At 49.9% G+C, this 27,972-nt stretch overlaps 1 protein-coding gene across 1 annotated transcript; it reads left to right on the forward strand.

The window, feature by feature from the left end:
* Positions 1 to 10,023: 10,023 nt before the first annotated feature.
* On the forward strand, positions 10,024 to 11,318 carry RPRML (reprimo like). Its single transcript, XM_032321571.1, has one exon. It carries the CDS (start codon positions 10,644 to 10,646, stop codon positions 11,004 to 11,006), a length of 363 nt encoding a protein of 120 aa, XP_032177462.1. The 5' UTR covers positions 10,024 to 10,643; the 3' UTR covers positions 11,007 to 11,318.
* The last annotated feature ends 16,654 nt before the right edge of the window (positions 11,319 to 27,972 follow it).

Consider the following 27,972-nt stretch of genomic DNA (forward strand, 5'->3'; position numbering starts at 1 on the left):
CCTTTTAAAATTTCCTTTATTTAATGTTTTTTAAAAGATTTTATTTATTTATTTGACAGAGATCACAAGTAGAGAGAGAGGGGGAAGCAGGCTCCCCACTGAGCAGAGAGCCCGACGCGGGACTCAATCCCAGGACCCTGAGATCATGACCTGAGCTGAAGGCAGAGGCTTTAACCCACCGAGCCACCCAGGCGCCACAAATTTTTTTAAACTATAGAATAACATACACATAGAAAAGGACACAAATCATAAATGTACAACGCAGCCATTTTCGCAGAAGCAAACACACTCAAGTCTCCAGCACCCAGATCAGAAAGTTGAACATTACCCCCACCCCGGAAGGCCCTGAGTATCCCCTTCCAGTCATGACCTGCCCCCACCGCGGCCTCCTGCTCCCTACTCCACCCTCCCCACCCTCCCCACCCCACTGCTGGCATTTAGAAAATCTTTCCAGGTGATTTCATAGTCAGGGCTGAGAACCACCGTCCATAACAGTATATAACAACAGACTTGGGGAGTCTCCTTCTCCCTCTGCCCCTCCCCTGGTTGTGCTCTGTCCCTCTCTCTCCCAAATAAATAGAATCTCTTTTTTTTTTTTTTAAGATTGCATTTATGTATTTGAGAGTGAGAGTGAGAGCAAGAGAGAGAGAGAGAAAGGGAGAGAGCATGAACAGCGGGGAGGAACAGAGGGAGAGGGAGAAACAGGCTCCCCACTGAGTAGGGAGCCCGAAGGCAGATGCTTAACTGACTGAGCCATCCAGGGACCCTTCAAATATCTTTAAAATATTTAAAAATCTTAAAAAAAAAAAACAACCAGTGGTTATCAAACTTGGCTGCACATTAGAACATCTGCCTTTTGAAGTAGAACGCGGGACAGAGCTAGCAAAGCAGGCGGTGTGGTACAGGAGAGAAACTTGGAAGCCAGACAGGGCTGCCCCTCACCAACCGGGTGACCTTGAATGGGTTCCTTCGCCTCTCTGAGCCTCACCTGTGGAATGGGAATACTATCACACGCCCTGCAGGGGTGAGGCTGAGAGTAGAGGAGGTAAGCCCAGGCCAACACATGGCACTCGTTACTGTCAATTTTAATTAAAATTGAGTACCCCCAGGAAGACTGAAAGTCCTTCATTATACAGAAGGGACGTGATCTGGGGAGAGGGGATGCAGGTTATATGGAGAAGAGGGTCAACAGGTAGTGTTGATGAGAACCAGGGTCTTTCGGGGGAGCTCGGGAAAATTCTAGGGGGAGCAAGGATTCCAAGCCAGAGCACCAGGGACCAGCAGCTGCGGATGAACGTGGATGGACCCAGTTTGGGCGAAGCCAATCCTTTTCCTTCAGCAGCAATGAGAAGGTTGCCTGGCTGCAGGCTGTGACTCTGGGAGCTGCTTATGGAGAAAGAAGCAGACTTGGTTGAGCACCGACTTTGTGTCAGAAATTGCACACCCGTGCCTTCGATCTCGTGAGGTGGGCACCCTTGCCCCATTTCACACTTGAGGGGGCTTAACTCGGGCTGCCCGACTTACAGAGCCCTGGGGTCTCCAGGAGCCTGGGACCTGCGGTGGCAGCCCCCACAACCCCCCACAAAGGGTGTGCTGTAGACACACTTGACTCAGGAACGCCTTGCCTGATGAGGGGCTCATCTCCGTAGTTTTTTGTTTTCAAAACAAGATGCATACTTCTTAAGCTATCTTGTTTCATACTTGGTACAAGATACTGTGTTCATTGTAAAACACATAGAAAATAGGGGCGCCTGGTGGCTCAGTCAGTTAAGCATCTGCCTTTGGCTCAGGTCATGATCCCAGGGTCCTGGGATGGAGCCCTGCATCAGGCTCTCTGCTCTGTGGGAAGCCTGCTTCTCCCTCTCCCACTTCTCCTGCTCATATTCCCTCTCTCACTGTGTCTCTCCCTGTTAAATAAATAAAATCTTTAAAACACACACACACACACACACACACACACACACACACAGAAAATAGAGATAACCAAATAGAGATAACCAAAAAATTAAGATGTTACATAGCCACACTGTCCTGAGACAAGCACTGCTGACGTTTCGACATCTCTTGTTCCCACAGGTAAGTGTGGGTGTGAGTGCGTGCAGAAATGACCATAACGGGGTCATAGGGTAGACTGTTAGATTATGTGCTTTTCTTCCCTCAACAATACAGACTGGTCATATTTCTATGTTAGTGAATATTCCCCTCTAACAGCAGCTCTGCATTAGAACCCCCTGGAAAAGCTGAACAGATATTAATGTCTGTGCCCAGACACAGAATTTTTCCCCCCCTTAGGGAAGGGGCTGTACTAGGGAGGGGACTTTGAGACTCCCTGGGGGTCCCACTATGGGGCAAGTTTTGAGAGCATCATTCTTCAATAGGGTCCCGGCATTCTATTTGCTGAAGGGATGTACTCTAGTAATTGACCAATTCCCTCTTCTTAGACATTTAGGTTGGTTCCAATTTTTCATCATTAAGAACCAGGAGTTAGCAAGCGTTTCCTTTTAAGGGCAGATAATGCATGTACTAGTTTTTGTGGGGCCTGAGGTCTCTGTTACAACAGTTGAACTCTTCCATTGTTGTGCGAAAGCAGCCAGGATACATAAAGGAAGTTATTTGTTTGTTTCTTTGTTTAAATAAAACTTTACTACAAAAACAGGGGTGGCCAAATGTAGCCCACGGGCTGTAGTTGGCTGACCCTTGTTACAAACAGAGCTGCAGGGAATCTCCTTGAAGCTAAACCTTCCAGAATGAAATGTTTATTTTCTTGGGACAGTGATTCTGTACTGTTTTAGAAGTTGGACCCTTTTTCAATAAAATTTTAACTGGAACTCATACACACAATAGGTCAGAGAAGTATTTCATCAGCTACATGTATTTTACAAATGGAAATGTAAGTTGCATATCTAGAAAGTCAATTTGGGGTTGTAGATGATGGTTACAATTTTTTCTTTCCTAATCAGCCTCAGCACCTGTGGCGTTCAAATCAAAGTTTTACAGAGCCAACGTAACATCTCTGGGGAACCCAGGTGTTCCACAATGGACACAGTCTGAAAACCACTGCAATAAGATAAATTCCTGGCGCAAGCAACCAAAAGTCAGCTTCGAGGGAGGTTAACTCATAATGAGGGATTTAATAGCTTCTATTACCAAACCGTGGGAGACCTCAGGGTCCTACCTACTGGGACTTTCAATCATACCTGCCAAGCTGTTACTCCCCATTTCTCTTCTGCCAGCCCCTGGCAACCATCTGTCTTGCGTTTTGTCTCCGTGGACTTACTTATTCCGGGTATCTCATGCAAATGGAATCGTATAAGGTGTGACTTCTGTGTCTGGCTTCTTGCACTTAGCATAACATTTTTGAGTTTCATCCATGTCCCAGCAGGAACCAGAACCTAGTCCTTTGATTGGGAAGAGCCTACTGTACAGAAAGACCACATTTTGCTTTCCCCCATCCATCTGTTGATGGATCTCTGGGCTGTTTCCTCCTTGTGGCTCTAGCAGATGGTGCTGCCTGAACATGAGCGTACATGTATTTGCATCAGTTTTCCGTCCTTTGGGGGAGACGCCTGTGAGTGGAGTGGCTCATCGTTGCCATTTACCTGCAGTCTTCCCAACTGGCCTCCATGTGGTTGTAGGGTGATCTTTTTTTTTTTTCAAAAACATTGTTTTCCTTCACATACATGAACCTGCTTTGTATAAAAGGTACACATGTTCATGGTCAAAATGTTGACAACTACAGAAAACAGTGAGTGTCGGTGTGTGTAATACAGGAGAATGTAATTGACACATATTATGGCTTTTCATAAAGTCTCTGGGATCCTGGTGCCCACCCCCTCCCGCCCCTTTTTAGCCTCCTTTCCTGATTGCCCTCTGTATCACCACCTCACCTCTGAATCCCTGCCCCATCCCAAGTCGCTCCTGCGGGCTCCTGACCCACAGCAGATGCTGTTTCTCTGTAGATTGCCTTTCCTTGCCTGAATTCTCCTACTTACTTCTTCCGACTCACCTCTCCCTGTCACCGCTCCCCCAGCATGTCACATACCGGAAAGCGGCTGGGATCACTGTGCCCAGGACAGTGGGACAGGGAAACTGATCCATGGGGGAGAGGCTGTTGCGTTCTCCTGCTTGACTCTAAAGCAGCACTGATTCCAGCTCTCTCCGGACTGCCTCTGAAATATGCCCCACATGGCATCTGAACTCAGCAGGGAGTCCCAGACTCTCCCCAGCCTTGTCATTAGGGGTTGGCATCTCTCCATGTTCCCCTGTTGTGACAACTGGCAGTGAGGCTGGTGCACAAACGGACAATCCAGAAGGATCTTTCTCTTCCTTTTTTCCTTTCTCTGGGCTTGCTCTTTCAACTCGGGAAGCCAGATGCTTTAGAGTTTAATTACATGCTGCAGTTGGAAGCCCAGAATGTCAGAGCTGGAAAGGAAGAACCTTATTATAAATAATAGCTACCAGCATTTATTGAACATTTACTCTGTGCCAGGCCCGTTTCCAGGCATTACCCCATTCAGCCTTCCCGACAATTCAGGAGGCAGGTGCTATCATCATCCCTGTTTTACAGGGAAGGAAATGAGACTTCGGGGAAATCACAGGCATTTCCCAAGCCATGCTGAGTGGTACACTGTGCAAATATATATATATATATATATATATTACTTTGAGTTAGTTAAACCCTGAATCCTGCATCTTCCCTGGGAAATTCATAATGCACACCAACAGATTATTAAAGGCCCTGAGAAATCCTGTATTGATCAGACCTCTTTATTAGTCTGTGTCACCTCTGTTGAGCCGTTTGTAGAATGCAGAATGCAAGTATTAGCGTGCTCCTCTTGGGGATGGGGTCATGGAGGGCCAGCCAGGCCTTTAGGTGCAGACAAGACACAGATCTTGGGCCCTATGCTCTCTGAATCCTACAGGAAACATAAAGCAAAGCAGACTATGGTCCATCTAGTCCACCACCTGTTTCAGCAAATGCCATTTTATTGAAGATTATCTGATCCAGGTCCCTTGATTTATAGATGAGCGAGCCAGTCAAGACCCAGGGAGGATGGCTGACTTGCTCACGGTCCTATAGTCAATTAGCAGCAGAGGCAGAAACAGATCCTAGATCTCCAAAACCCAGGTATTCTCCAGAACAGAAATCCAATAGGCAGTGGGAGGTGAGCTGCGGGAGGCGGGATGGAAAGCTCCACGAACCCTGTGATATCGGTCTTGGTTATCTGCTGCAAGCCACCTACACAGGTGCACTGTCCCCTTCTACCTCTGCACAGACACCTCTGAGCATCTCTCCCTCCAGCTGCTTTGGGTAAATCTCCCAGGGCCTGAGCTGCCTGGGGGCCCTCCACTGCTCCCCACCTGGTGTGGGACACAAAGGCTGAACCAGGCAACTGTGTTTATTTTAATTCTGTGAGAGATGCAGTAAAACATTACGAACTTGCCCTCTGCCAGCATGAAACACGAGATCATCTGGACAGGAAACTGGCAGAAGGCAACCTTTGCCTGCTCCTGGGAGAGTTTGCCAAATGAATGAATAGTGTAAACAGAATCCTAGGGGGTTGTCCAAGACCACTTCAGAAAATGAATTACCTCCGAAGGTTCTTAGACTTTCCCTGAAGTACATTACACAAGGGTCATTTATTTACATTTTTCGTCCCTGCGTGTGTGTGGTTTGAAGATGCAAATAAAATCATTCTTATCTCATCATTAAAATGACTCATGCAGGGGGCGCCTGGGTGGCTCAGTCGGTTGGGCATCCGCCCTCAGGTCATGATCTCAGGGGTCCTGAGATAAGCCCCAGGACAGGCTTCCTGCTCAGCAGGGAGTCTGCTTCTCCCTCTCCTCCCCTCACCCTGCTCTAGCTCATAGTCTCTCTCTCTCTCTCTCTCTCAAATAAATGAAGTCTTTTAAAAAATGGCTCAGGCATAGAGCACTTTTTAATGTTGTTTGAAATGTGAGCAATTTAAAATATCTGCAGACTTAAACGTTTTAGTCCAGAAAGGTCCGTCCAGTAAGTGGTACTCGTTAAGGAGGTTTTACTGATCCCCGAGTCTAGGAAAGGAAGGCATCTTACTGACCCTGGGTGGCCACGACCCGCCAGAAGGCTAAAGGTTCATCTGGAAACAGCTGCAGGTGGCAGCAGGGCATACACGGTGGCCTCAGGGTAGAAGCTCTTCCTGGGACAGCCAGACTGCCCAGATGGCCTTTCCAGAGCTGGGAGATGCAGACTTGTCACTGAGGTAGAGGGTAAAAATAGTCCTGTGTGGGCGGCAGCTGGGCCCAGAGGCACTGGCTTCCCTGTCTCCAGAGCAGAGAAGGCAGTCCCAATTGACAGACAGTCTCTTAGGCTCTTGAGGCCTCCCCCAAGCTCCAGGGGTTGGGGAGGGGGGTGTCTTTCTCTAACAATGAAGAACCCCCCCAACCCGTCCACACACCAAGTGCTGGAAAGAGCCGGGGTCCAGTTTTAAGGTAGCAAAGGGCTTGCATCCTGGCTGTGTCAGTCACCAGCTCTGTGTCCTCCGGCAAAATCGCCTTCCTGAACCTCTATTTTCCCATCTGTCAAATGGGGCTAATTGCTTCTCTCTCTAAGGTGGCTGTGAAACTTAACTAATTAAGAGAGCCAACACCTTGTAGGCTTCAGCCTCACTCTTCTGCCCCTCTCCCTCCCACCAGTAGCTCTTCTTTGAGAGTGGCTCTGAGGCAAGCCAGCTGCCAGGTCAGCCCTGTGGAAAGGTCCACACGGACGGGAACTGAGGCCTTGAGTAAGAGTGGTGTCAGGGACCCGTCTCAGGAGCCAGTCCTCTGCCCCCAGGAAAGCTCTCAGGAGATGGAGCCCTGCGTTGGGCTCCCTGCTCAGCAGGGAGTCTGCTTCTCCCTCTCCCCCTCCCCCCAACTCGTGCTCTTTCTCTCTGTCTCAAATAAATAAATAAAATCTTAAAAAAATATTTAAGAGTTGATGCACATGAAATAGCCACTAGACTTACTGGGACAGTGGCTCCAGAAAGGGCAGAAGGGAGAAGTAGAGGGAAGAAGCATGAGATAGGAAGCCTCGGTGCAGGTCCGAGCCAGGAAGGGCCCTGCTCCAGAACTCTGGCGAGCGGTCTCAGAGACCCACTATACCCACAGACAACAGCTGCGCCATCTATAAAAACAGGACCCTGACCCGCTCCCTGCAGCAACAGCCAAGGAGGTGAACCCATGTCTCAAAGCCACTCAACAACCCCTCTAGCTCTCGACCCAAACACAGCCAAGACTGGGCCCCTAGCTGCAGCTGCCCTAATTTTGCCCCCATGTCCAATGTAGGACAAACTGGAGAAGTCCAGTATGCTTCCCTAACCAATCTCACAGGGCACTCCCCTTCTAGTTAGCACCCCTACAGCTTCCTCACGCCGAGGCCTCTGATCAGAACCAGAAGCCTTTCCTTTGTCCCACCATAAAGCTCTCCTATTCCTCTGCCGGGCCTTCAATTCTCTGATGAACTCAAGTGATGGTGGCTGACTCCCTTGGGGTCGCAGGCTCCGAAAACAGCCTTTGCATCTTCTCAACTGGGTGGTCTTTGTTTATTTCCACAAGCCCATGTTCTCTCTCTGCCTTCCCGACCCAAGGTCAAAGACAACATCTTCCTCTTCCCCCGGGGTAGCCACAGAAACCAGCTCAAGGATGATGGAAGGGGGAGGGGAGGAATAATTAAGAACGTAGCTTTGAATCAAGACAGATCTGGGCTCGGATTCTGCCTCTGATGCTTAGCTAGCTGTGTGATCTTGAGTAAGACAATTAGCCACTCTGAGCCTCTATTTCATGTCAAGAGGACAATCCAGTGAAACCCAAGGGCTGGTGTAAGAACTCAGTGAGGGACAAATATATTTAATGTCCTGAGCATACAGTAAGTGCTTAATAAAGGAAGGGCCAGCCATCAGTCTCCTCACAGCCTCTTGCTGGTGTAGGCAGGCTTCTCTGGTCCCCACCGCTTTCTGTGCACCCGCAGTCTAACCTCAGCTGCATGGAGTCAAGAGCCATGTCCAGGCCGTATCAAAGCTCAGGGGCTGGTCTCAGGAAAGGACGACGCACAAAGGACAGAACCAAGCATTTCTCTAAAGAAGTCCACTGGTCAAAAGCAGAGGACAATGGGCGCCTGGGTGGCTCAGTTGGTTAAGCGGCTGCCTTTGGCTCAGGTCATGATCCCAAGGTCCTGGGATCGAGCCCCACATTGGGCTCCCTGCTCAGTGGGGAGCCTGCTTCTCCCTCTCCCTCTGTCTGCTGCTCTGCCTACTTGTGCTATCTCTCTGTCAAAGAAATAAATAAAATCGTTAAAAAAAAAAAAAAAAAAAGCAGAGGACAAAATATCTGGCCGGAAACCTGCTGTCTCCCTGTTCTTTCCAGGCTCTCAGTCGTGGTCAGGGCAGGGAGACCCTTGTGCCAGGCGGCCCTCCCAGGACCTGGGAGGCTGAGCTGGGTCTTCTTCCAATCTCTCCTGCCTCTCTCTCTCTCTGTGTGTGTGTGCGTTTCTTCCTCTCTAAAACGAGACATGTAACAGCTTCCCAGGAGGCACACACACGTGGATTAGTTCTAATGGTGGGGTGGTGGCTCTGAGATGTTTCATGTCGAGGGTGTCCTGAGTCCCCTTACTCCCACTTGCCGAGCCCTCTCCATCCCCGGGTCCCACCACCAGCAGTGTCCAAGCCTCCTGCAGCATCTTCTGCCTGGACTATGGAAAAGAGTCCTAACTGCTTTCCCTCCTTCTCCACAGCTCAAACAATGCAAATTACATCAGGGTGAGAAACCATCCCGTGTCCCATAAACTCAGGCAGATTTTTAAAATAATGACAATAACCAGGATTGGGAGCAATGCCACAGGGCTGGAGTGTAAACTGGTGTATTTCTAATTAATTTTTAAAAGATTTAGTTATATATATTTTAGGAGAGAGAACACGTACCCTCCTGGGGGGAGATGGGGAGGCAGAGGGAGATTAATCCTCAAGGGGAACCCCAGCTGAGCAGGGAGCCCAGTGCAGGGTTGGGTCCCAGGACACCCCTGTCCCCATGTACCGCCCCCCCCCCCCCCGCAGATCCTGACATGAGCCAAAATTGAGAGTCTCATGCTTAACCGACTGAGCCCCCCAGATACCCCCTAAACTGGTGTATTTCTGCAGAGCCATTTGGTAGGAGGTAATCTTTTGATTCTGCAGATCCATTTTTCAAAATAAAAATAAAGGAAAAAATGAGACCATGGAAAAGTCTGCACAGACTTCTTACAGGCTCTTTGTGGTAATATTGCTTCCCACGCAAAAAAGGGGGACACCTACAATATCCAAAAACAAACAGCTTGGTTAAATAAATTGTAGCAGTCTCCACCTTGAAACACCATCCCTTCCCTTCAGCTGGTATTACAGATCAGTAGTTCCCAAAGCACAACCAGGAGGAAGGAGCATCATCTGGGAATTTGTTAGCAATACATATCCTGGGAATATGTATTCCCAGCCTACCGCTTCAGAAACTCTGGTCTGGGCCCAGCTATCTGGGTCTTAACAAGTCCTCCAGGATATTCAGAACCCCTGCTGTAGAATATTTATCACTAGGAAAAGATACACAAATGACAAAAGGTTGCAAAACCGTAGATACAAAACCACAGGCATGAACAGTGCATTTTTATCTGAATATACGTATGTATTGGGACCCACAAAGGAAAGAGGCCAGAAGACTTTGTACCAAGGTGGTAATGTCGACACTCTGGGTGGTAGGATTATGAGATTTTAGATTTTTTTCATTATGCTAATCCGTACTTTCTAACTAGTTTACAACGATGCGAGTTTTTTTGTAAAAAGGAATGGAAAAAACCCGCAATAAACTTCTTAAATTAAAATAAAAGGATCAAGTGAGGCAGGGTGGGGGCAGGGTGGGAAGGAGGCTGCACTACCCGCCGCCACAGCCTGCAGCGTGGGGACAGCGGGGAGGAGCGGGGAGCGGCGTGCGGGACCGCTGGGCACCCGGCGCCACCGCCACGGTGGAGAAGAGAGAGGCGAGGGAAGCTGATGTCGGGGGGCGGGGGGGAGGGGTGGTCACAGCTACTCCTCGGATGTCCAGGAAGAATTACTAGGAGCCGGAGAGCGGAGAAGAGATTTAGGGCAGACTTCAGGAAGAACTTAACTGCCAGGAGCCCCGAATCCCGGAATGGGCGCCTCGGGGAGATCTTCCACCCGGAAACAGCCAGCCGCGGCCCCCGGGGGCTCGACCTCCGCCGGCCCGGGGGCGGGGCTTCTGCATCTCCAGTCCCTTCCAGCCTCGGGACTCGGGGGGCGCTGCGCCTGCCGCCCCCGGGGCTCAGCAGGGGAGGGGGATGGCGGGGGCGGGGCCGTTGCTAGGGGAGGGGCTGCGGGGCGGGCGCGCAGCTCAGCCGGCGACCGAGACGAGCGATCGGTTCTCCGGCTCCAGCTCCCGCGCCGCCTGTTGCTTGCTCCTCCGGGCCGCCGGTTCCTGCCCGGTGCCCCGGGCAGGCGGCCCGAGGGGTGCCGGCGCGCGGGCGCCCTCCCGCCTTCCCCTCTCCCCGCTCGCAGCCAGACCCCAGCGTCTCCCGGAGGGCGGGCGCCGGCCGGCCTCCCCGTGCGCCCCGGCCCGCGCGCGGAGACCTCGGGCGCTGAGCGGCGATGAACGCGACCTTCCTGAACCACAGCGGCCTGGAGGCAGAGGGCGGCTTGGGCGGCGGCGGCGGGGCCGCCCTGGGGAACCGCAGCCACGGGCTGGGCACGTGGCTGGGCTGCTGCGCCGGAGGCGCGCCGCTGGCCGCCAGCGACGGGGTCCCCGCGGGGCTGGCGCCGGACGAGCGCAGCCTGTGGGTGTCGCGCGTGGCGCAGATCGCTGTGCTCTGCGTGCTGTCGCTCACCGTGGTCTTCGGCGTGTTCTTCCTGGGCTGCAACCTGCTCATCAAGTCGGAGAGCATGATCAACTTTCTGATGCAGGAGCGCCGGCCCTCCAAGGACGTGGGAGCCGCCATCCTGGGGCTGTACTGAGGCCGCCCCGGCCCGCGATAGCCAGCCCGGCCCGCCAGCAGAAGAGAAGAGAGACCGCGACCCTCGTGCCCCGCTCGGGCTCTGCCGCCGCCGCCGCCGCCGCCGCCGGGCTGGCCGCGCGAGGGACAGTGACGGGCCCCCGGAGCGCCCCGGGACCGGGACACCGCGGGACTCGAGGCGGCGGCGCGGGAAGGGACTTCCACACCCGGCTGGTCCTGTGGGCACCTCGGCGTGGCGGGGCGGGAGGGGTCATGCGAGGCCACCCGGGGCCGAGGTCACCGGCGTGGGAGTTTTGTGTGTTTGTGGGTGGGCGGGGTGGGGGAAGTTGTGGGAGAATCCGAGTCGCTGCGCTTGTCGGCCTGATTCTGCTTTCGAAAAGAAACCTTGTAATAAAACTGCAGCCGTCGGGCTTCCCGCGGCTTCCCACCCGCACCTCCGCGGGGCGTGTGTGCCTGTGTGTCGGGGATGTGTGTTGCCTGGGGCAGAGCGCGGAGGGCGGTGTGCGCTTCTTGGGCCGCCTGGCCGCCTGACTGCGGAGCCGAGCCGTGGGGGGCAGGTCCAGGGCTCCTGAGACCCCACTCCGAGGAGGCCAGGAAGGCTGCAGCTCCGGAGGGGAAAGGGTTGGTCCTTCAGGGAGGCCAGACCGCCGGTGAGAGTATTAAAATCTTTGGGAAATGTCAATCTATTCCGCGAGATTAGAAAAAAGTCAGTTTAAGTCCAAAAGGGACGAAGAGCAAAATTAATACATCAGAACCGTGAACAAGTAAAATTTAATGGAGGGGGTTGGCTAGATCTAGTTAGATTGCAGAGCCAAAAGCCTCTATTAAGGGCTGGTTCGGACCCCACCCTAGTAGAGTGTGGATGAGTAGTAGTACGCGCTGAAAATATGTCCTTGCTGCATGGGGAGCGGGGAAAGCAAGTTTGGGAGAGGGCTTTGTGGTGCAAAGAACCCAGTATGTCTGAAATGCAGAAAATGGCCTCCAAATGCAGCTGTGTTGAGGGAATTTTGAATCTCACAGTATGAGATGCCCCCTGACGCCCAGAACCCTGCCCCCTCTTGCAGATGCCAAATTAACTTAGAGCAGTGTTAATGGCTAAGAACCTTAGCACTCACTGGCCAAGGGGGAGTGGGCTGCTCTGCTGTCTGGTTGGGGGAGGGCTAAGACAGGTTGGTGGAGGGGAGGCACAGAGGAGGAAAAAAGCTGGGCTTTGTAGCCTATGGATAGATGTGGTGGTCCTAACCCCACCCAGGCAGGCACCTTGGTGTTTGGAAGATTGAGGGGGTGGGGGAGGGGGCTGTAATGGATTTCTCCCTAACCTCTTTTTTGCCACTGGCCGAAGTGAAGGTGAATGGGAAGGAAGATGCTGAAGCCTTTCTTGGCTTTGAGAGGAGAAGCAAAGGGAGCACTGTCCCCTCTTTGTAGCTCTGTGTTCCACCCCGGGGAGAGGGAGCAGTAGCTCAACAAAAGCATCGATGGTCTCTGACCATGAAGAATCCAGAGTCTTGCTGGCTCCTGAGCCCTCCTGGGCCATCAGAATCCTCATCACTGAGACATGTCCCCTACCTACCCCCCCCGCCCCCCCCCCCCCGCCCAGCTCAATCTCAGACCTGGGAGAGTTCCTCCAGTTTGACAGATCAGGCCAGTAAAGGGGCCAGAGACTACCTGTGAAGTGTCCATGAGGCAAAACCCATCATGTGGAGAACATTCTTCTGATGGCTTGGACAGGCAGGTGGCCTGGCACCTTCTGGGGAGATCAGCCGTTAATGATCTGGGCAGCCCAGGTATCTGGCCTTTTTGTAGCCCAGGGGTCAGGAGCCTGGGCCGACCCAATGCCCACAGGCTATCAAAATGCCCGCAGGACACAACTCCACCAGCCGCAGGGGTTCCCTTAAAGCCCCAAAGCAATTGACAAGCGAGAGTTTCAGGAGGAACAGAGGCTTAGACACTTTCCAGGCTGACCAAGTTAGAGCCAACACTTCGAGAACTTTCCTCTAATAACATGGATCAGCTAGCTGCTAACTGTGACCGCGGCAAGAGGAGGGCTTTCAATAGCTAAGGTGCCTGAATTTGCTGAAAAGGGAAAGCCTTAGCAGGAAAAGCCTTTATCTTATCGTAAAGAAAAAAAGGCCAATGAAGACACGTCTGTGTCCCCCATCCCATGACTAGTGCACTTGAGAGTGTAAATACACATACATGGGCACATGTGTATAAGGGTATGTTCATGCATGCAGACACATTCAAAGACAGGCTCAAGCCTCAGGGAGGAAAACAACTGGTCCCCCAGTGTCTGCTGTCCCCCAGAGCTGTCTCATATAAAGCATGGGGATGGGAGAGTGGAAACGGGGACTTACATAAGAGCATATGAGGTCTAGTGCTCCAGGGGAAAGATGGGGCCAGATCAGAATTCTGAGTCTGGAGCTTGGAGGATGGAGGAAGGATCTGCTTCTCCAAAGTCCTACCGCCACTATGGGACAGGGAGAGCTCCTCTGACAAGGCCTGCCCAGGATGCTGGGTCCAAATCTCCAAAGGTCCCAGGTTCACAAAAGATTACCTGGGACCCTGGTCTTTGAAATCTTAGCTGCCATGCTTCCTAGCTCTGTGATGCTGGGGAATTAACTCAACCTCTCTATGCCTCAGTTTCCTCATCTATAAAATGGGAAGTAATCGACTCCAGAGCTCCCAGGAAGTGATGTGTGTAAAGCAGCCCTACGTGTAATAAGTAATAACATGGTTACGATTATTATTATTATTGTTCTTTTGGTTTAACGCATGAACTTTTCCCTAGTCAAATATATCTGGTTCTCCGAAATGAGATCTCGGGACAGAAAAATAGTCATTCTTATTTGCAATGCATTTTGCAGTTTCCAACCTACTTTGTAAGCAGGACACAAACAATGTATCATGTTAATAATGTATTTGACAATGGGTCAAGCATGGAGCTCCCTCCCCGCTGTGAGGAGGGTTTCATTACACTCCCATTTTACAGATGAAGAAACTAAGGCTCAAAAAGGTTGCCTGACGTCACATAGCTAAAAACAGGCCGAACTAGGGTTCCACCCTGCCTGTGTGACCCCGACTCGACTCTACATGGTCCTGTTGCTCTCCACAGTAGCTTAGGAAGAGCAGACATTCTCCTGTGTGTGTTCGTAGGAGAGGCAAGTAAAGTTCAGTTGAACAGGCTTGCCCAAGTTCATTCATTCGCCCAGTGTCTATTGTGGATCTGCTGGGGACCAGTACTGTGTCGGGCACCAGGGTGAGCAAGGCGGTAACCTAGCGGCCTGCAGCCCACGAAGCCTGAGATACTCACATCCCTTCTCAGGGCCACTAGCCTCTGAGATGGCGGCTGGGGGAGGGTCCTGAGGCAGCACTTAATTACCCTTGAAGCCTTACGCCTTTAGACCCAGGAATCTGCAGTTCTAGTCCATAGATAGAAAGAGTTTCATCCATAGAAAACACTCTAGAATTTTCGGGAGAAAAAAAATAAAGCACCAGTCAGAAAACTAGCTCTTGTAAGATTATCATCTGGCTTTCTGTGTGTTCTGTCATCTCGGATGAGCCAAAGCTCACATTGGTGGCTCCCGGTAGCCTCCCCACTCGTGGGCTGACCCAGGCAGGCAGGCCAGTGGCCACCTCCTGACAAAGATACCCCTTTGGACACCAGGGGCCGCGAGTTTTTCTTTGCACCCTTGCTTGTGCTCTGTTCCACAAGCCAGAATACAAAAGAGGCAAACTATCTTTTTTCCCTTTTGTATGGTCACTCTGCTACTCACTTGAAGGGCATTATCTAAATTCATTCTCATAACAATTCTTTAAGGTAGATATTAGCATTTTTCCCACTTTATCTTTTACTGATGATGAATCTGAGGCCTAAAGAGGTTAGGTAGTGGGCTCAAGGTCACAGCAGCACAGGGGGTGTGGGTGACATGCAGACCCGGGTCTTATGAGCCTGCCCACTGGTTCCAGGATGACCGGGTGTGTCCCAGATGGCTTTCCTGGGGCTGCCGCTAAGGAAGCTAAGTTGAAGGCAGCTCTGCCCTCGGGACACTAGTAACACGACCATGGAACAACCATCCATGGAGGTGGGGCTCAGTGGGGCCAGCCTCTGTGCCTCCAGTATTAGGGGGGTGGGTAACCAGCCAGTAGGGTGCGGGGTTCTGGTGGGAGCCTGCAGGCTGGCTGTGAACCTACGTTTCTCATGGGGCCCATTTGGCAGAGGGATGTGTGGGCAGAAAGCCCAGGACAGGGGACCTGAACGTTGAAGATGACACAGCCAGACAGGCAGAGGCCAGCCTCCATCACCAATGGTCATGCTGGGCGAACTGCTGCTTCCCCACTGAGCTGGCCCAGGCTGACAAACCTGTGCTCCAAAGGTGAAGTTCAGCTGGGGCTCTAGGGACCTCCCACGCAATACTCACCTTCTTGCTGGGGTGTGGTTCCTGGTCCGGGTCCTGCTCCCGTAGCAACATTGAGGGGGATTATGTCTGGGCTTCCAAGAAAAAAGAGTTACCTGCCTTCAGAGGGCTTCCCCCAACTCCCCATGCAGACTCTGCCCTCTGCCCAGTGTACCAGGCCCAGGCCTCATGGGAAGGGTGACCTTCCCTTAAAGCCGGGCCCTGGGCTCTGCCCCTCTCTCTGCTTCCCAAAGCTTCACCCTCAGTTCTGGCAGGAAGAGGGAGGGAACATGGTGCTTTCAGCCCCTCCTGCTGAAACCAGCCTGTCTCCCTGCTTTGCTCTGTGTGGGGAAAATGAGAGTGGTGCTCTGGCCTGGCATCAAGGGGGCAAATGGAATCAATCTGGGGTCTTGAGTCCTTTCCAGGAATGTAGCCAGATTGGCCCCTCCTGGGGCTGGGAAACTTTGGGCCCAATGAAGGCTCTGGAGACCTGGGCAGGGAGAGGAGGAGGAAAGGAAGGACTTGGGGACAGGACAAGGGACCCAGAGCAGTGGAGGGCTGGAGGGGGCCCCAGCAGAGGAGCACACCCCCCCCCCCCGCGATGGCCCAGCTCCCTGCTGCAGGAGCGGCCCCAGGCCTGAGGTCCTCGAACAGGTCTGGGGTAGCCACAGCAAGGACCAGGCGTCAGCAGCCACGCTGTCAGTGCAAGGCCTCCCCTTGGACCCATGATTTCCAAACCTGGTGGCTCATGAAAATGACCTGACTGAGCTTGACAAGTCCTGCAGTCCAGACGAATTACAGCAGAATCTCTGTGGGTGGAACTGGGCTTCGGAACTAGAAGACCCTTCTCTGTTCCATGACCGTCAGGTAGTGCTGATCACAAGAGAGATGCCCCTGGCATTTCAGGCGTATGTAGTCCCTGCTTGCCACCTGTGTCCTCAAGCCCCCTGTGACCATCTGTGCAGGGGCGCTGGTGTCGGGGAGCAGGCGAAGGGGATGGAATGAGTTCAGACTTTGCAGAACCAGCTGTGTGTTCAGCCGCAAGTTAATTACGTGCTCTGAGTCACACTCTGCTCATCTGTCAAATGGGGATCATAAAACCCGCTTCCTGTGTTTGTTGAGAAGAGTCCATGGGATAATGATGGCTGAGCTTGGCACAGGGCTCTGCCACGGCAGGTGTTGGTTAATTGGTTGCGAGTGCCATGAGGATGCTGGTTGATCTTGGAGGATCTGTCTTAAACCTCTGTGCCGGCCCCTTTCCCAACACTTCTCTCTCTGCTCCCATGGTCTGGCCCCCAAGGGCCACTCTAAAAATGCCGCAGACTTCACACTCCATGCCTTGGCTCCTGCTGCTCTGCTAGCCTCAAATGGTTTTCTTCCCCTCCTTTGTCTCTTGATAACTACTCATCCTCTAAGGTCAAGCTCAAGTGCAACCTCATCCATGAAACAGAATTATGATCACTTCTGTCACATATCTTTGTACATCTACATAACATAACAGCTAATGTATATCAAGCCCTTCTATAAGTTCGGCTCCATTCGTGTATTAACTCTCCTAAGAGGTGCTTCTACTAACATACTTACATTTGAGGAAACTGAGGTCCAACCAGAGTAAGAGACGAGTCTGATGTTGTACAGCAAGTAAGTGAAGCTGGGATCCAAACCCAGGCAGACTGGTTTCTGAGCTCATACTCCAAACCACCAGGCACACGGCCAAATTGTGTGGCATGTGCCTTGTTCTGCTTTGAATTATGGTTCCTGATGTTCATGTCTGTCTCCTTCACTGCATTATCCCTGAGAACTGTCTTACCTGTGAGTGTATTTTTACAGCACCCAAAATCATGCTTTATTCAATTTAGAGATATCACAAACCTTTGTGGAATTGAGGACACAACCCCTGTTTCCAAGGGGCTCCACTCATCACAGGGACCAAAGATGTCTAATCAAATCAAACATGAGGAGGAGGGTGGGCACTCTTTCAATCAGATACAAATAAAATTTTGTGGGAATGATTCCCCTTTTAGGTGCTAATAAGCATCCTTGCCATTTTTAGAGAAGATCTTTCACATACCAGGAATGGTGTGAAGCAGTTTTCCTATTTTATCTCATAATCCTTTCTGATTTTTCTATAACCCTTATCTCTCATCCCTGCAAGGCAGATATTGTTGTCATCTTTGCGTAAGAAGACAAGGCTCAAATTGCTTCAGTCACTCATCTAAGACTGCAACGAATCATTGGCATAGGATGAGAGTTCAAATTCAAGTCTGTCTGAGTTCATCTGGAAGATGATTACCCGGTACATTTCACAATTTCAATCGAAATCGTGAAATGAAACCAGGCCTTGATTTTTCTGTTTCATTGTTCGTGATGTGGGAAGAATATTTTTGTGAGCCCTTCCCACTTCTCTCTGTTGCAGATGTGACGGTGACTCGTCCTTCATGAAATGTATTAGCACCGATGATGAAGATGCCAGGGAGAGAGAAACAACAGGCGCCATCGCTGGACAGACTATAAGGTGAAAGCTCTTATAAGAGTAGAGAGAGAAAGAGAAGGGTTAGGTTAGAATGGTGGACAGACTACTTCAGTCGACTCTGCATCGTTCTAAACAACAGGACTGACAGTAAAGAAAATCCATGGCATTGGTGGAAGACAGAAAGGGTGTCCTCAGTGGACTAGAAGGGATGAAGATTTCCTAGAAAATAGATGGCAGATAAGGTCATGTTCAAGAGGGTGCCCACAGCCCACAGGTCAGGCATGCAAGATCTGCCACAAAAATTGGGAACGGTGCCAGGGGTGCCCCTGACTGGGATGCAGGGACAAAGGAAAGAAGAGGGGGAATTCCTGGGTCCTGCAGAGGCTGTAGTCAGAAGGATTGGCTTCCTCCCTATCCCAGCCCTTCTTGCCATCAGGGGTAGCTCTGAGGTTTTGTCAGGGGCAGGACACCAGGGAGAAAATGGGAGAGGAGAAATTCTTTAGGCCCATGGTGAGCTTAAGATGCACTGATCCGTAAAGATTAGGAAAGGTTTGCAATGATGATGAGAAGGCCGAGGTCGCAAAGACTGTTTCTGGGTCCTTGATGCCATAGCCCTTGTCCACCCTGAGTCCTGCCTTGTTACATTCCCAACAGCATACTTGGATAAGGAGATGCGCCACTTCTAAAAATGGGATCGTGTATTAATTTTTCTGCAATGTACATATGGGCAGTCGCATGTGCACTTACCAGGCGGGTGAAAAACCCCAATGAATTGCCATGGAGATGAAACCTGGGATGAGGTTGCCATGGTAACTAAATTGTTTCTAAAAGGCCACACCACCTTGGGGAGGTAGAAAGCTCCAGTCAAGGACTTGAAGTAAGAGGCCAAATCACAGACCTTCCCATCAGGGCCAGGTGCTCTTTCAGTCTCTTTTTACTTCTCTCTCTCTCTTTTAAATCCTTGCCTTTCTTTGCCATCCCCAAAGGCAAGAGATCTAGATTTTTGGAGACCTAGATTCGAGCACTGGCTATGCCACTAATAAGTTGCAGGTATCTGTGGGCCCCAATGAGGTGTGAGGAGATGGGCTACAGGCCCTCCTCTCTAGATCTGTCCTGACTTGCCGTGTGACCTTGGACCAGTCATTTGATCTGTTCCTGGCTTTCCTCCTGTGCCAAGTGAGGGGGGTGGAATGGATTGGCTCTAAGATCATTCCAATACTTTTCTCTTTCCCTTGCTGGGCAAAGCAGTTCCCCAGGGGTAGGCAAGTTGAGCTGTCCGTGGTGCTGAAATCCAGCTGTGGCGCTCTTGGGCCACGTCCCGTTCTCAAAAGACCTGGTTGTTTGCAGCACCTTACAGACTTCTAGACACTCCCCTACCAGGAGTCCAGGGCCTGCTTGCAGCTGGAGAGGAGACTCCAGAGGTCTTGGAGGTCAGAGGGCACTGGAGAAGGAATATCGAGAAGTGGTCCTAGCCAGACTCTGACAGCTCTCAATACGATTTTGATGCAGGCAAAAGTTCCTCCCCTGGGGAACTTTGTTTTCCCATCTATGAACCTGACATGGGGACCAAGATGATCTCGAACACTGTATAGGCTCAGAATGGTCCTGGATGCCTTCCTGGGCTATAGGGGAGGGCAGAGCCTATAAAGGCAGCCATTCCCCACCTGTCCGAAAGCTCAGGCTTCTCTAGTGGTGACAAAGGGTGAGGAACAAAGCACATTCCTTGGTCAGGAACATGTGTTCTTTTGTCTGGAAGAAAAGACAGGCAGTGAGCAGATGCAGCATTTGCATTTTATCAAATGACAACTGAACACTGAGGATGATTAGTGCTTTTTATGAAATGTGTCAAAACTATAATAAAATCTCTGATTTATACCATCTGCTTATTGATCATCTTTCCAGAATCCCCTTCACTCCTCGGTAGTCCAGGATAAAAAAGACAATGAGAGGAAAGCTTAAAGGGAGCTCACACTAGAGGAGTCACAGACATTGTGATTCACTCCAAAATGATTTGTGTTTTTCAGCCTTCGACTTCCTCACTTGGCCAAGTAATGTGAGGGTTGGGAGTGTGAAGTCCCTACCAAGAAGGGCTCTTGATTCAAGCCTGGCTTCTGCTCCTTCTTAGTGGTAAGACATTCTTTCCAAGCCTCAGTTTCTTCATTTGTAAAATGGGGGTTATTGATACATATCTCTAAGTGTTCATGGAAAGGATTAAATAACGTGATTTATGAAAAGGCTTAGCAAACACAGGGTCTGGAACAGTTCAGAAGTGATTGTTTGGTTTATCTGTAGTTGCTTAACAAACTACCTTCAAAATTATTTATGGTTTGAAATAACTCTATTATCTCTTCTGGCTCTTTTTTAAAAGATTTTATTTATTTATTTGACAGACAGAGATCACAAGTAGTCAGAGAGGCAGGCAGAGAGAGAGAGAGAGGCAGGAGGAAGCAGGCTCCCCATTGAGCAGAGAGCCCAATTCAGGGTTTGATCCCAGGACCCTGGGATCATGACCTGAGCTGAAGGCAGAGGCTTTAACCCACTGAGCCACCCAGGCACCCTGTCTCTCCTGGTTCTGTGGGTTGACTGGGCAACTATGAGCCAGCTGGGCAGACCTCCTGTCAGTGGGAACCACAACCACAGGGGGTCTTCTGGAGCCTTGGCGGGAACATCTGGAAGGCAGGGTTCAGCCCGGATGCCTGGACCTCTCCTTTCCTCAGTCTCAAGGCCTCTCCTTCTCCACCTGGCTTCTACAGCAGGACAGCTGTACTTACTACATGGCAGCTTTTGTCCCCAAAGTGTGGAGGCACAGTTGCCAGGCCTTCATAAGGCTTAGGCTCAGAATTGGCATATTTTCTTCTCTGACACATCCTATATATTAAAGTGAGTCACAGAGGCAGTCCAGATGCATTGTGGGAGGGGAAGCTACATAAGGCCATGAAGACTGGGAGGCACAGTTCACTGGCAGGTGTCTTTGGAAACTGACCACAACATTGATCAATACATGAGTTTTATAACTGGAATTCCAAGTATGCTTCCCTCCCTTGTCCGTTTTTTCAGAAGTATCACTTCTTGCTGAGCTGGCACAGAGTCACTGGAAAGTATTTGTTGATGCTATAGAGTAATTTAGAGTCATGTGGACGCCACCCAAACCGCAGTCCCTTGGGATGGATGTCATGTTTTTTCTCCCATATCACCCCACAGGCCTAGGACAGGGCTCTGCATACAGTAGGTATTCAATAAAAGCTGAAAATTTTGTTGGATATTAATATTTCTATACCAGCTTTTTTTGGTTAATATTTTCTTCATGTATCTTTTCTTTAACCTTTTCCTTGCACATTTTCCCTGTCAATATATGTTAGGCACATAAAATGTAGCTGGATTTTAAAAACATAATCTTTTTTCTGGTGCATTTCATCTGTTTCCATTTCTTGTGATAACTAATATAGTTGCATCTACTTCTACCATCTTATTTGATGTTTTGTTTTTTATCACTTTTTAAAAAAAAGATTTAATTTATTTATTTGACAGACAGAGATCACAAGTAGACAGAGAGGCAGGCAGAGAGAGAGAGGGAAGCAGGCTCCCCACTGAGCAGAGAGCCCGATTTAGGACTCAATCCCAGGACCCTGAGATCATGACCTGAGCCGAAGGCAGATGCTTAACCCACTGAGCCACCCAGGCGCCCCTTATCACTTGCTTAATTGCTTCTTTTCCCCTCTTCTTTCTTGTCTTCTACTGATTCAGAAGTAACACATTTTATTTCTGTTCTTAGTGGTCACCTTCAGTTTTTAATAGCATTTCTGTTCTTAGTGGTCACCTTCAGTTTTTAATAGCATTCTTGACCAAAGAAATTAATTGAAATTAATCGGTATCTCTGCCTTCATCCTAGACAAAACAAAGACTTCCAATGTTTAAACTCTGATTACCTCTCCTATCTACCAAGTTTTCTTGTCTAGTATTTTATTCCCGCCTTTAAACTCTCTCCAAAGTAGTCATCATAAATATGTATTTTTATTTTTAAATTTACGTTCAGTACAATTTACTTTGTGTGTGTGTGTGTATACTAAGAACCTCAACAAATGCTTGTATAATCGCCAACATAATTAAGATACACTTCTACTAGACAAACAAGTTTCCTCATGCTGCCTCTTTGGAGTCACACCCCCCTTCCTGCCCTTAGCCCCTGATGAGCTCTGGTTTGTTCTTTGTCCCTATGGTTTTTCTTTTCAGAACATCCAATAAATGGAATCATAGGATAAGTAGCCTTTCCAGTGTGGCTTCTTCCGCTTCCCCTCCCATAGTCACTTGCTCCAAGGGTCAATAGTCTATTCCTTTTTATTGCTGAGCAGTATTCCATCATATGGATGGATCACGGGTTTGTTTGTTTGTTTGTTTTTAAGTTAAATTTTTATTTTTATCCATCTTCAGTTGAAGGACATTTGGGCTGAATCATGTTTTGGTGATTATGAATAAAGCCAACATAAATATTCATGTACAGTTTTTGTGTGTAGGTGTGAACAAAAGTTTTCATTCTCTTCGGAAAATACCTAGGAGGAGCACTGCTGAGTCATGCAGAGAGTATATGCTTAACTCTATTAAAAAAAAAAAAAAAAACCTGCCAAACTGTTTCACACAGTGGTTATTACAGTTTTCATTCCCATTAGCAACGTACAAGTGTTCTAGCTGCTCCACATCCTCGTGAGCACTTGGTTTGGTCAGTTGTGGGTGTGTGTGTTTCCTTTGTTTGTACGTGTTCCTTTCTGTGTGTGTAATGGTATTCCATTGTGGATTAAATTTGTATTTTCTAATGAATGATGGCATTGACCCTCTTCTCAGGTGTTTATTTGCCATCGGTGTATCTTCTTTGGAGATGTGTCTTTAGTTCATTTTTTAAGTGGGGTTGCTTTCTCATTGTGGAGTTTTGAGAGTTCATTATGTATTTTAGGTACAGTCCTTTAACAGATAGGTGGTTGGCAAATATCTTCTTCCCTTCTGTGGCTTGTCTTTCCATTTTCTGAACAGTGTCGCTCAAAGAACTCTGCACCTGCCCCATCCACTGGCTTTTTCCCTCCTGCTCTTGTGTCTATAGTACCTAGAGAGTGCCTGCTTAATAGGTAGCCCACAAATGTCTATTAAATGAATGAAGTAATGAATGAATGGGAGAGCTGAGCTGGTCCCTGAGGAGGTGACTGTATATGGCATTCCCCAGAACAATGCCTCCTTGCTATGGTTTCTGTTCTTCAAGCGATCTTCTGAGCTCTAGCTTACCTTCCTTGGTCTCCTGACTCCCAGAAAAGTGGTCCCAGAATAATAAGCTTGAGTAGCCTAGTGACTGAACAGGCAGCCTTCATCCCTCCCGTTCTGAGTTGAGGAAGCAGTGTTCTAGTGGCTCATCATTGAGTTTGGTCAGTCTGGAGAGGCTGGCCTCTTTCTGAGTGTCTTGACGTAGCTGAGCTTCTGGACTCTCCTGAAGCCTGGACCACGGTGATTGCTCTGAAATCCAGCCCGGGAAGTGCAGGACTGCAGCCGGAGGACGGAGGACACAGCCAACACTCCACCTGCGCTTCTCTCTTGTATCTCTCTCTTCCCTGCTCAGTTCAGAACTGAGAATGGCTTCTGAGGACCTTCAGGGATGGGAGGACTTTCCATCATTAGGGAGAGTAAAAATGAAGGGACAACTTTTGGGGTGGAGAGTAGCATGGCACAGGAGAGAGCCCAGAACAGGAAAAGTGCTCAAGAAGTGGTCTAGGGGCACCTGGGTGGCTCAGTGGTTTAAAGCCTCTGCCTTAGGCTAAGGTCATGATCTCAGGGTCCTGGAATTGAGCCCCGCATCAGGCTCTCTGCTCCATGGGGAACCTGCTTCCTCCTCCTCTCTCTGCCTGCCTCTCTGCCTACTTGTGATCTCTATCAAATGAATAAATAAAATCTTAAAAAAAAAAAGAAAGAAATGGTCTAGCTGAATCCGTTCTTACCAAAACTCAGCAGAAGGGGTTTGCCACCCATGGGAGTTGGTAAAAAAGTTTCACTTCCAAATGCGGGTGAGACCCAGTGGAGCTTTTTTCCTTGCTCTGAAGATAGTCAAATTGCCTCTTCTCTTAGTTTCCAAAAGAAAGACGACAAACCTCTTCTTTCTCTAGAGTTCTTAATGCAGCCTGAACCGCAGAGGCTGAGAAATATCAGTGGCTGGGAGCACCGTCAGACAAAGAGAAATAAAGGTAGAATAGGGGTGGGGATGGGGGTGGTGGATTTAGGTTTTTCTGAAGAAAAAGCATTATACTTTTTCCTCTGAGGTAAACTTCTTTAAAAATCAAAAACTGGGAAAAAATGAAAAATGAAAAACTGGAGGCTGCATGCTTTGCTACCTGCCTCTGAGTTCCCTCAATCTGTCTGTCTGTCTGCCAGTAGGAAGCAGATGATGCTTCTGCTAAGCCGTCTCTACCCCCACGTTCCCACCATCTTCCTCGTACCCCTCTCTGGTCGCACTCTTGGTTCCTCCTTGCATTCCTGACACTGACTCACTTGTCCTGGACCACATTTCTGCCTGAGGAGGAGAGTCTTGGGTGCAGCTAATTCTGTCAGATTGCCCTGCATGACCCTACAGACGTCCCTTATCGCTGGGTTGGACTTGACTTTGGTAAAGCATTTCCCATCTCATGCTACTCACTCAGCCCTGTAATAGCTCTTCAATGTAGGCTGCACATTTCACTGCGGGGGAAGTTGAAGAACCATTCAGCAAGTCAGAGGGCAGAGTGACTAGAGCTCAGTTCTCCCAATCCAGGTCATGTGTGAGATTTTTAAGGACTGGACTCAGTCTTCAGGCAAACTCAACCTCCCCAGAGTCTCTGATTTCCCAGGAAGTTGGGTCCATCCGTTGTCCCCATCCCAAGACCTCTGGAGGCAGGGAGAACTCCTGTCCACAAGAAGATGGGGGGAGGGGAAGGATAATGCCCTGCGGGCCCTGTCTCACACCCCAGCTAGCACATTCTCCTGGAGAGTTTCACAACAAAGCCTCAGACTAGCTCATCTTTAAGGCTCCTTCCAGCTTCACCTTCCAATGGTTCTCAGCTTAGTCAGGCTCTGAGACGCCTTGGTTCCTGCCGTCAGCACTTCCTTCAGTTTAAGAATAAAAGGAAGCCATCCTCTGTGTCCCCACGCATGTCTCCCACCCCCAGAATCTTCTTTGCTAGCTCCTGCTGTTGCAACTGTCAGGAGTGGATTTTTGGGTAATTGTTGCCATGGAGACTCTGCCTTGAGTTATTGTGCAAATGTGTCCCATCTTCTTCCTTATTTGGTGTGTATATGGATGCTTGCAAAGCGGTGAGATTGAAGGCTCTCCACCTCTCTCCCTCGCCTCCAAGTTGGTTCACCTGGACCAAAGCTTCTTGGCAGCCTGCTTCCCATTTCTGTCTTCCCTATGGCTTCCTGGCCAGTCGCTGCCAATGGAAAGAAAGTCCTGACAGCTGAGGACAAGGAGACCTGCACTCTGTGGGTTGAATGGGGTGGCCCAGATCCAGTGACATTTGGTGGCAACTGATCTCCAAAGCAGCAGCCCAGATTCCCGAGGCCACCAGTCCTTGGATGGGGACTGGAGTCAGAGCTCCCAGCACCTTCCTCCAAGAGACAAAGCCTGTCTACAAGTCGAGGAGCTGCTCATACAGACCCCAACCCCAACCAGTTTCCATAACCGTCACCATGCCCACCGATCCCCAGTGCAGAACCCTGGCTTCACGCCTCTCCTCTGTTTCCCCTGAGTGTTCATCCTCCCACATGCAGATGATGGGATCATTAGCACTATTTTTAGCACGTCTCTTTCCTATCCAAGATCTGCCCTTGTCTCCCCATGGCTTTTTCTACCAAACACAGACTCAACCTGCGTTCAAGGGCTTCCGTCTTATACCTCCTCCCCCACCAAACCAACCAGCCCTTAATGTCCTCTCGGCCTTTCGCCTCCTCCCCTTTGCTCTCTGCTCTCAGTAGTTCCTTGCAACAGCTCTCCAAGAGCAGCCTCACCCACCTCGCTCACACTGCCTTTACTCGGGTTATCTGTCCTTCCCGAATGAATGACTTTTGGGAATGCATCACCTTCAAGACCCTACCTATGGCAGCATCCTTCCTCTGTATCTGCTCACTGCACAGCTGCTGTTTGAAAGGCTTCAGTGTTGGGATGAGGGCAAGGGGTTGCAGTGGCATTGCAACACGTTGCATAGAACAGGACGGTGGGACCTCGTCCCTCTGGTACTCTCAGCTCTGCAGGTTACTCCAGGCCTGCCCATCCCACGGGAGCCATGAGACAGTATACACACACCCGCCCCCTCAGCGTCTACTCGGATTTGACAAGCTTCCCAATAAAGGATTCATCATTACACAACAGCAGTGGAACAAGGGAACTAGGAAAGCTTGTAAGGCAGAATTCTGGCCTTACGTGGGGACAAGATTTCTGTTTACATGGCTGCACAGGAGGAGACAGGACCTGAATTAGAATGTCGTATGAGCTGCTGAATAACGTATCTGATCCAGGACTGATCTTAGGGGCTCTTCATCAGTTTTTCCCTGAAGGTTAAGATGGACCTTCTGCTAACTACTCTTCCTCTTTCTCCATCCACTCTCCATCTCTGCAGAAATGTAGTCCAGACCATGTCTTCTTGTCCTGCTGATGAGCTTTCAGGAGGCATGAAGATGATTCTTTATTGTGCAGACCCTGTTGTGATGTGAGGCGAAGTAGCACTGGAACCCCCATCTAAGAGAGGAGTTAGAGCCTCTGGCCCCAGAATGTGCCTAGTCTGATGGTGGAGGCACAGCCCCTGTTCTAAAAAGCTCTTCAGTCCTTTGGCAGGAGCTGGGGTGAGAGGGATGACACACCTAAGTTCTGCTTCAATGATACGTGTAACCAAGTACAGCTGGACCCAAGTGCCAATGCAAGGAAGGAATCACAAAGGTAGGAAGGATGATGGAGTTAAGACCTTGGAAGGCTTCCTGGAGGAGGTGAGTGCTGAAGGAATGGTTTGGTGAAGATAAGGAATGCCATACCGTGTACTGTTACCAATGTGTATTTGGCCTGAGCCGTCCATTAAAGATCGGAAATTCTGTTCCTGGTATCGATGAGTCTAGCTCAGATCTCAAGTTCTTTCACGCTCTTATTTGACTCTTGGGAGGCTCCAAATCCAAGTGGGGTTATTGGCTCTGGCTCCCCAAATTAGGAAAGTCTGAGGCTTTAGGCACAGCTCAGTCCAGGGGCTTAACTGATACTGTCTTCTCCTTCTCTCCCCCGCCCTCTCTTAGAGGACCTCATTTTCATTCTCAGCAGCCCTTCCACACAGCAGGAGCAAAAGCCTCCACGTGAGGATGTCTTCATCTACAGAGGCAGTGATCACTTAGGATTACTGCTATAAAGAGCCATGCCTGCAGAGCTGGTTCCTTTGGAAATCTTTTCCCAGAAGTTCCTCCCAGTAATTTCCTCCCATACCCTATTGACCAGAACCGAGCAACATAACTATTCCTAGTGGAAAGAAAACCTGGAGAGGTGAATATATTCAACCGGGCTTCCTGCTGGATTAACAAAACCACACTTTTGTTAGTGAGAACCAAGGGGAGAATGGACATTGGTCAGGGAACCAGCAGTGTCCATGGGAATACCAGGAAAGATTCTGATTGCCTCTGCATGGTCATGTAGTCATCCATGAACCAAGCTCTATGGCCTCCTGATTGAGTCCTGAATTGACCGGGCCTGTTTCAGATGCGTCCCCCCTACTGGAGGAGGTAGCCCTACCTCAATCCCATGGTCCAAGTCTTACACAGGAAAGACAGATTATGCTGCCAGCAGAAGGGCACGTGGGCTTGTAGTCCCGAGATGGGATGCTGAGCAGATAAACATCAGACACCCACTACAAGAATTTTGCAGTACAGAAAATACACCAAAAAATAGCTTCATAAAGGAAAAAAAAAAAAAAGCCAGGAATCTCCCCCTCTCCCTGACGCAATATATACAAAGTTATGTGCAGAAACCAAATATAGCCACGCGGAGAGGATGCAGAGAAAAATGGTTCAGAAAGGACAACTTCCTGGTGGGAGTGAACTTGGAGCTGGGGAGTCAAGGTGGTGAT

The sequence above is a fragment of the Mustela erminea genome, chromosome 18, assembly GCF_009829155.1.
Source record: "Mustela erminea isolate mMusErm1 chromosome 18, mMusErm1.Pri, whole genome shotgun sequence".
NCBI lineage: Eukaryota > Metazoa > Chordata > Mammalia > Carnivora > Mustelidae > Mustela > Mustela erminea.

Excerpts from the sequence above, each read along its gene's own strand:
- RPRML (XM_032321571.1), top strand. The coding sequence starts at position 10,644 with ATGAACGCGACCTTCCTGAACCACAGCGGCCTGGAGGCAGAGGGCGGC.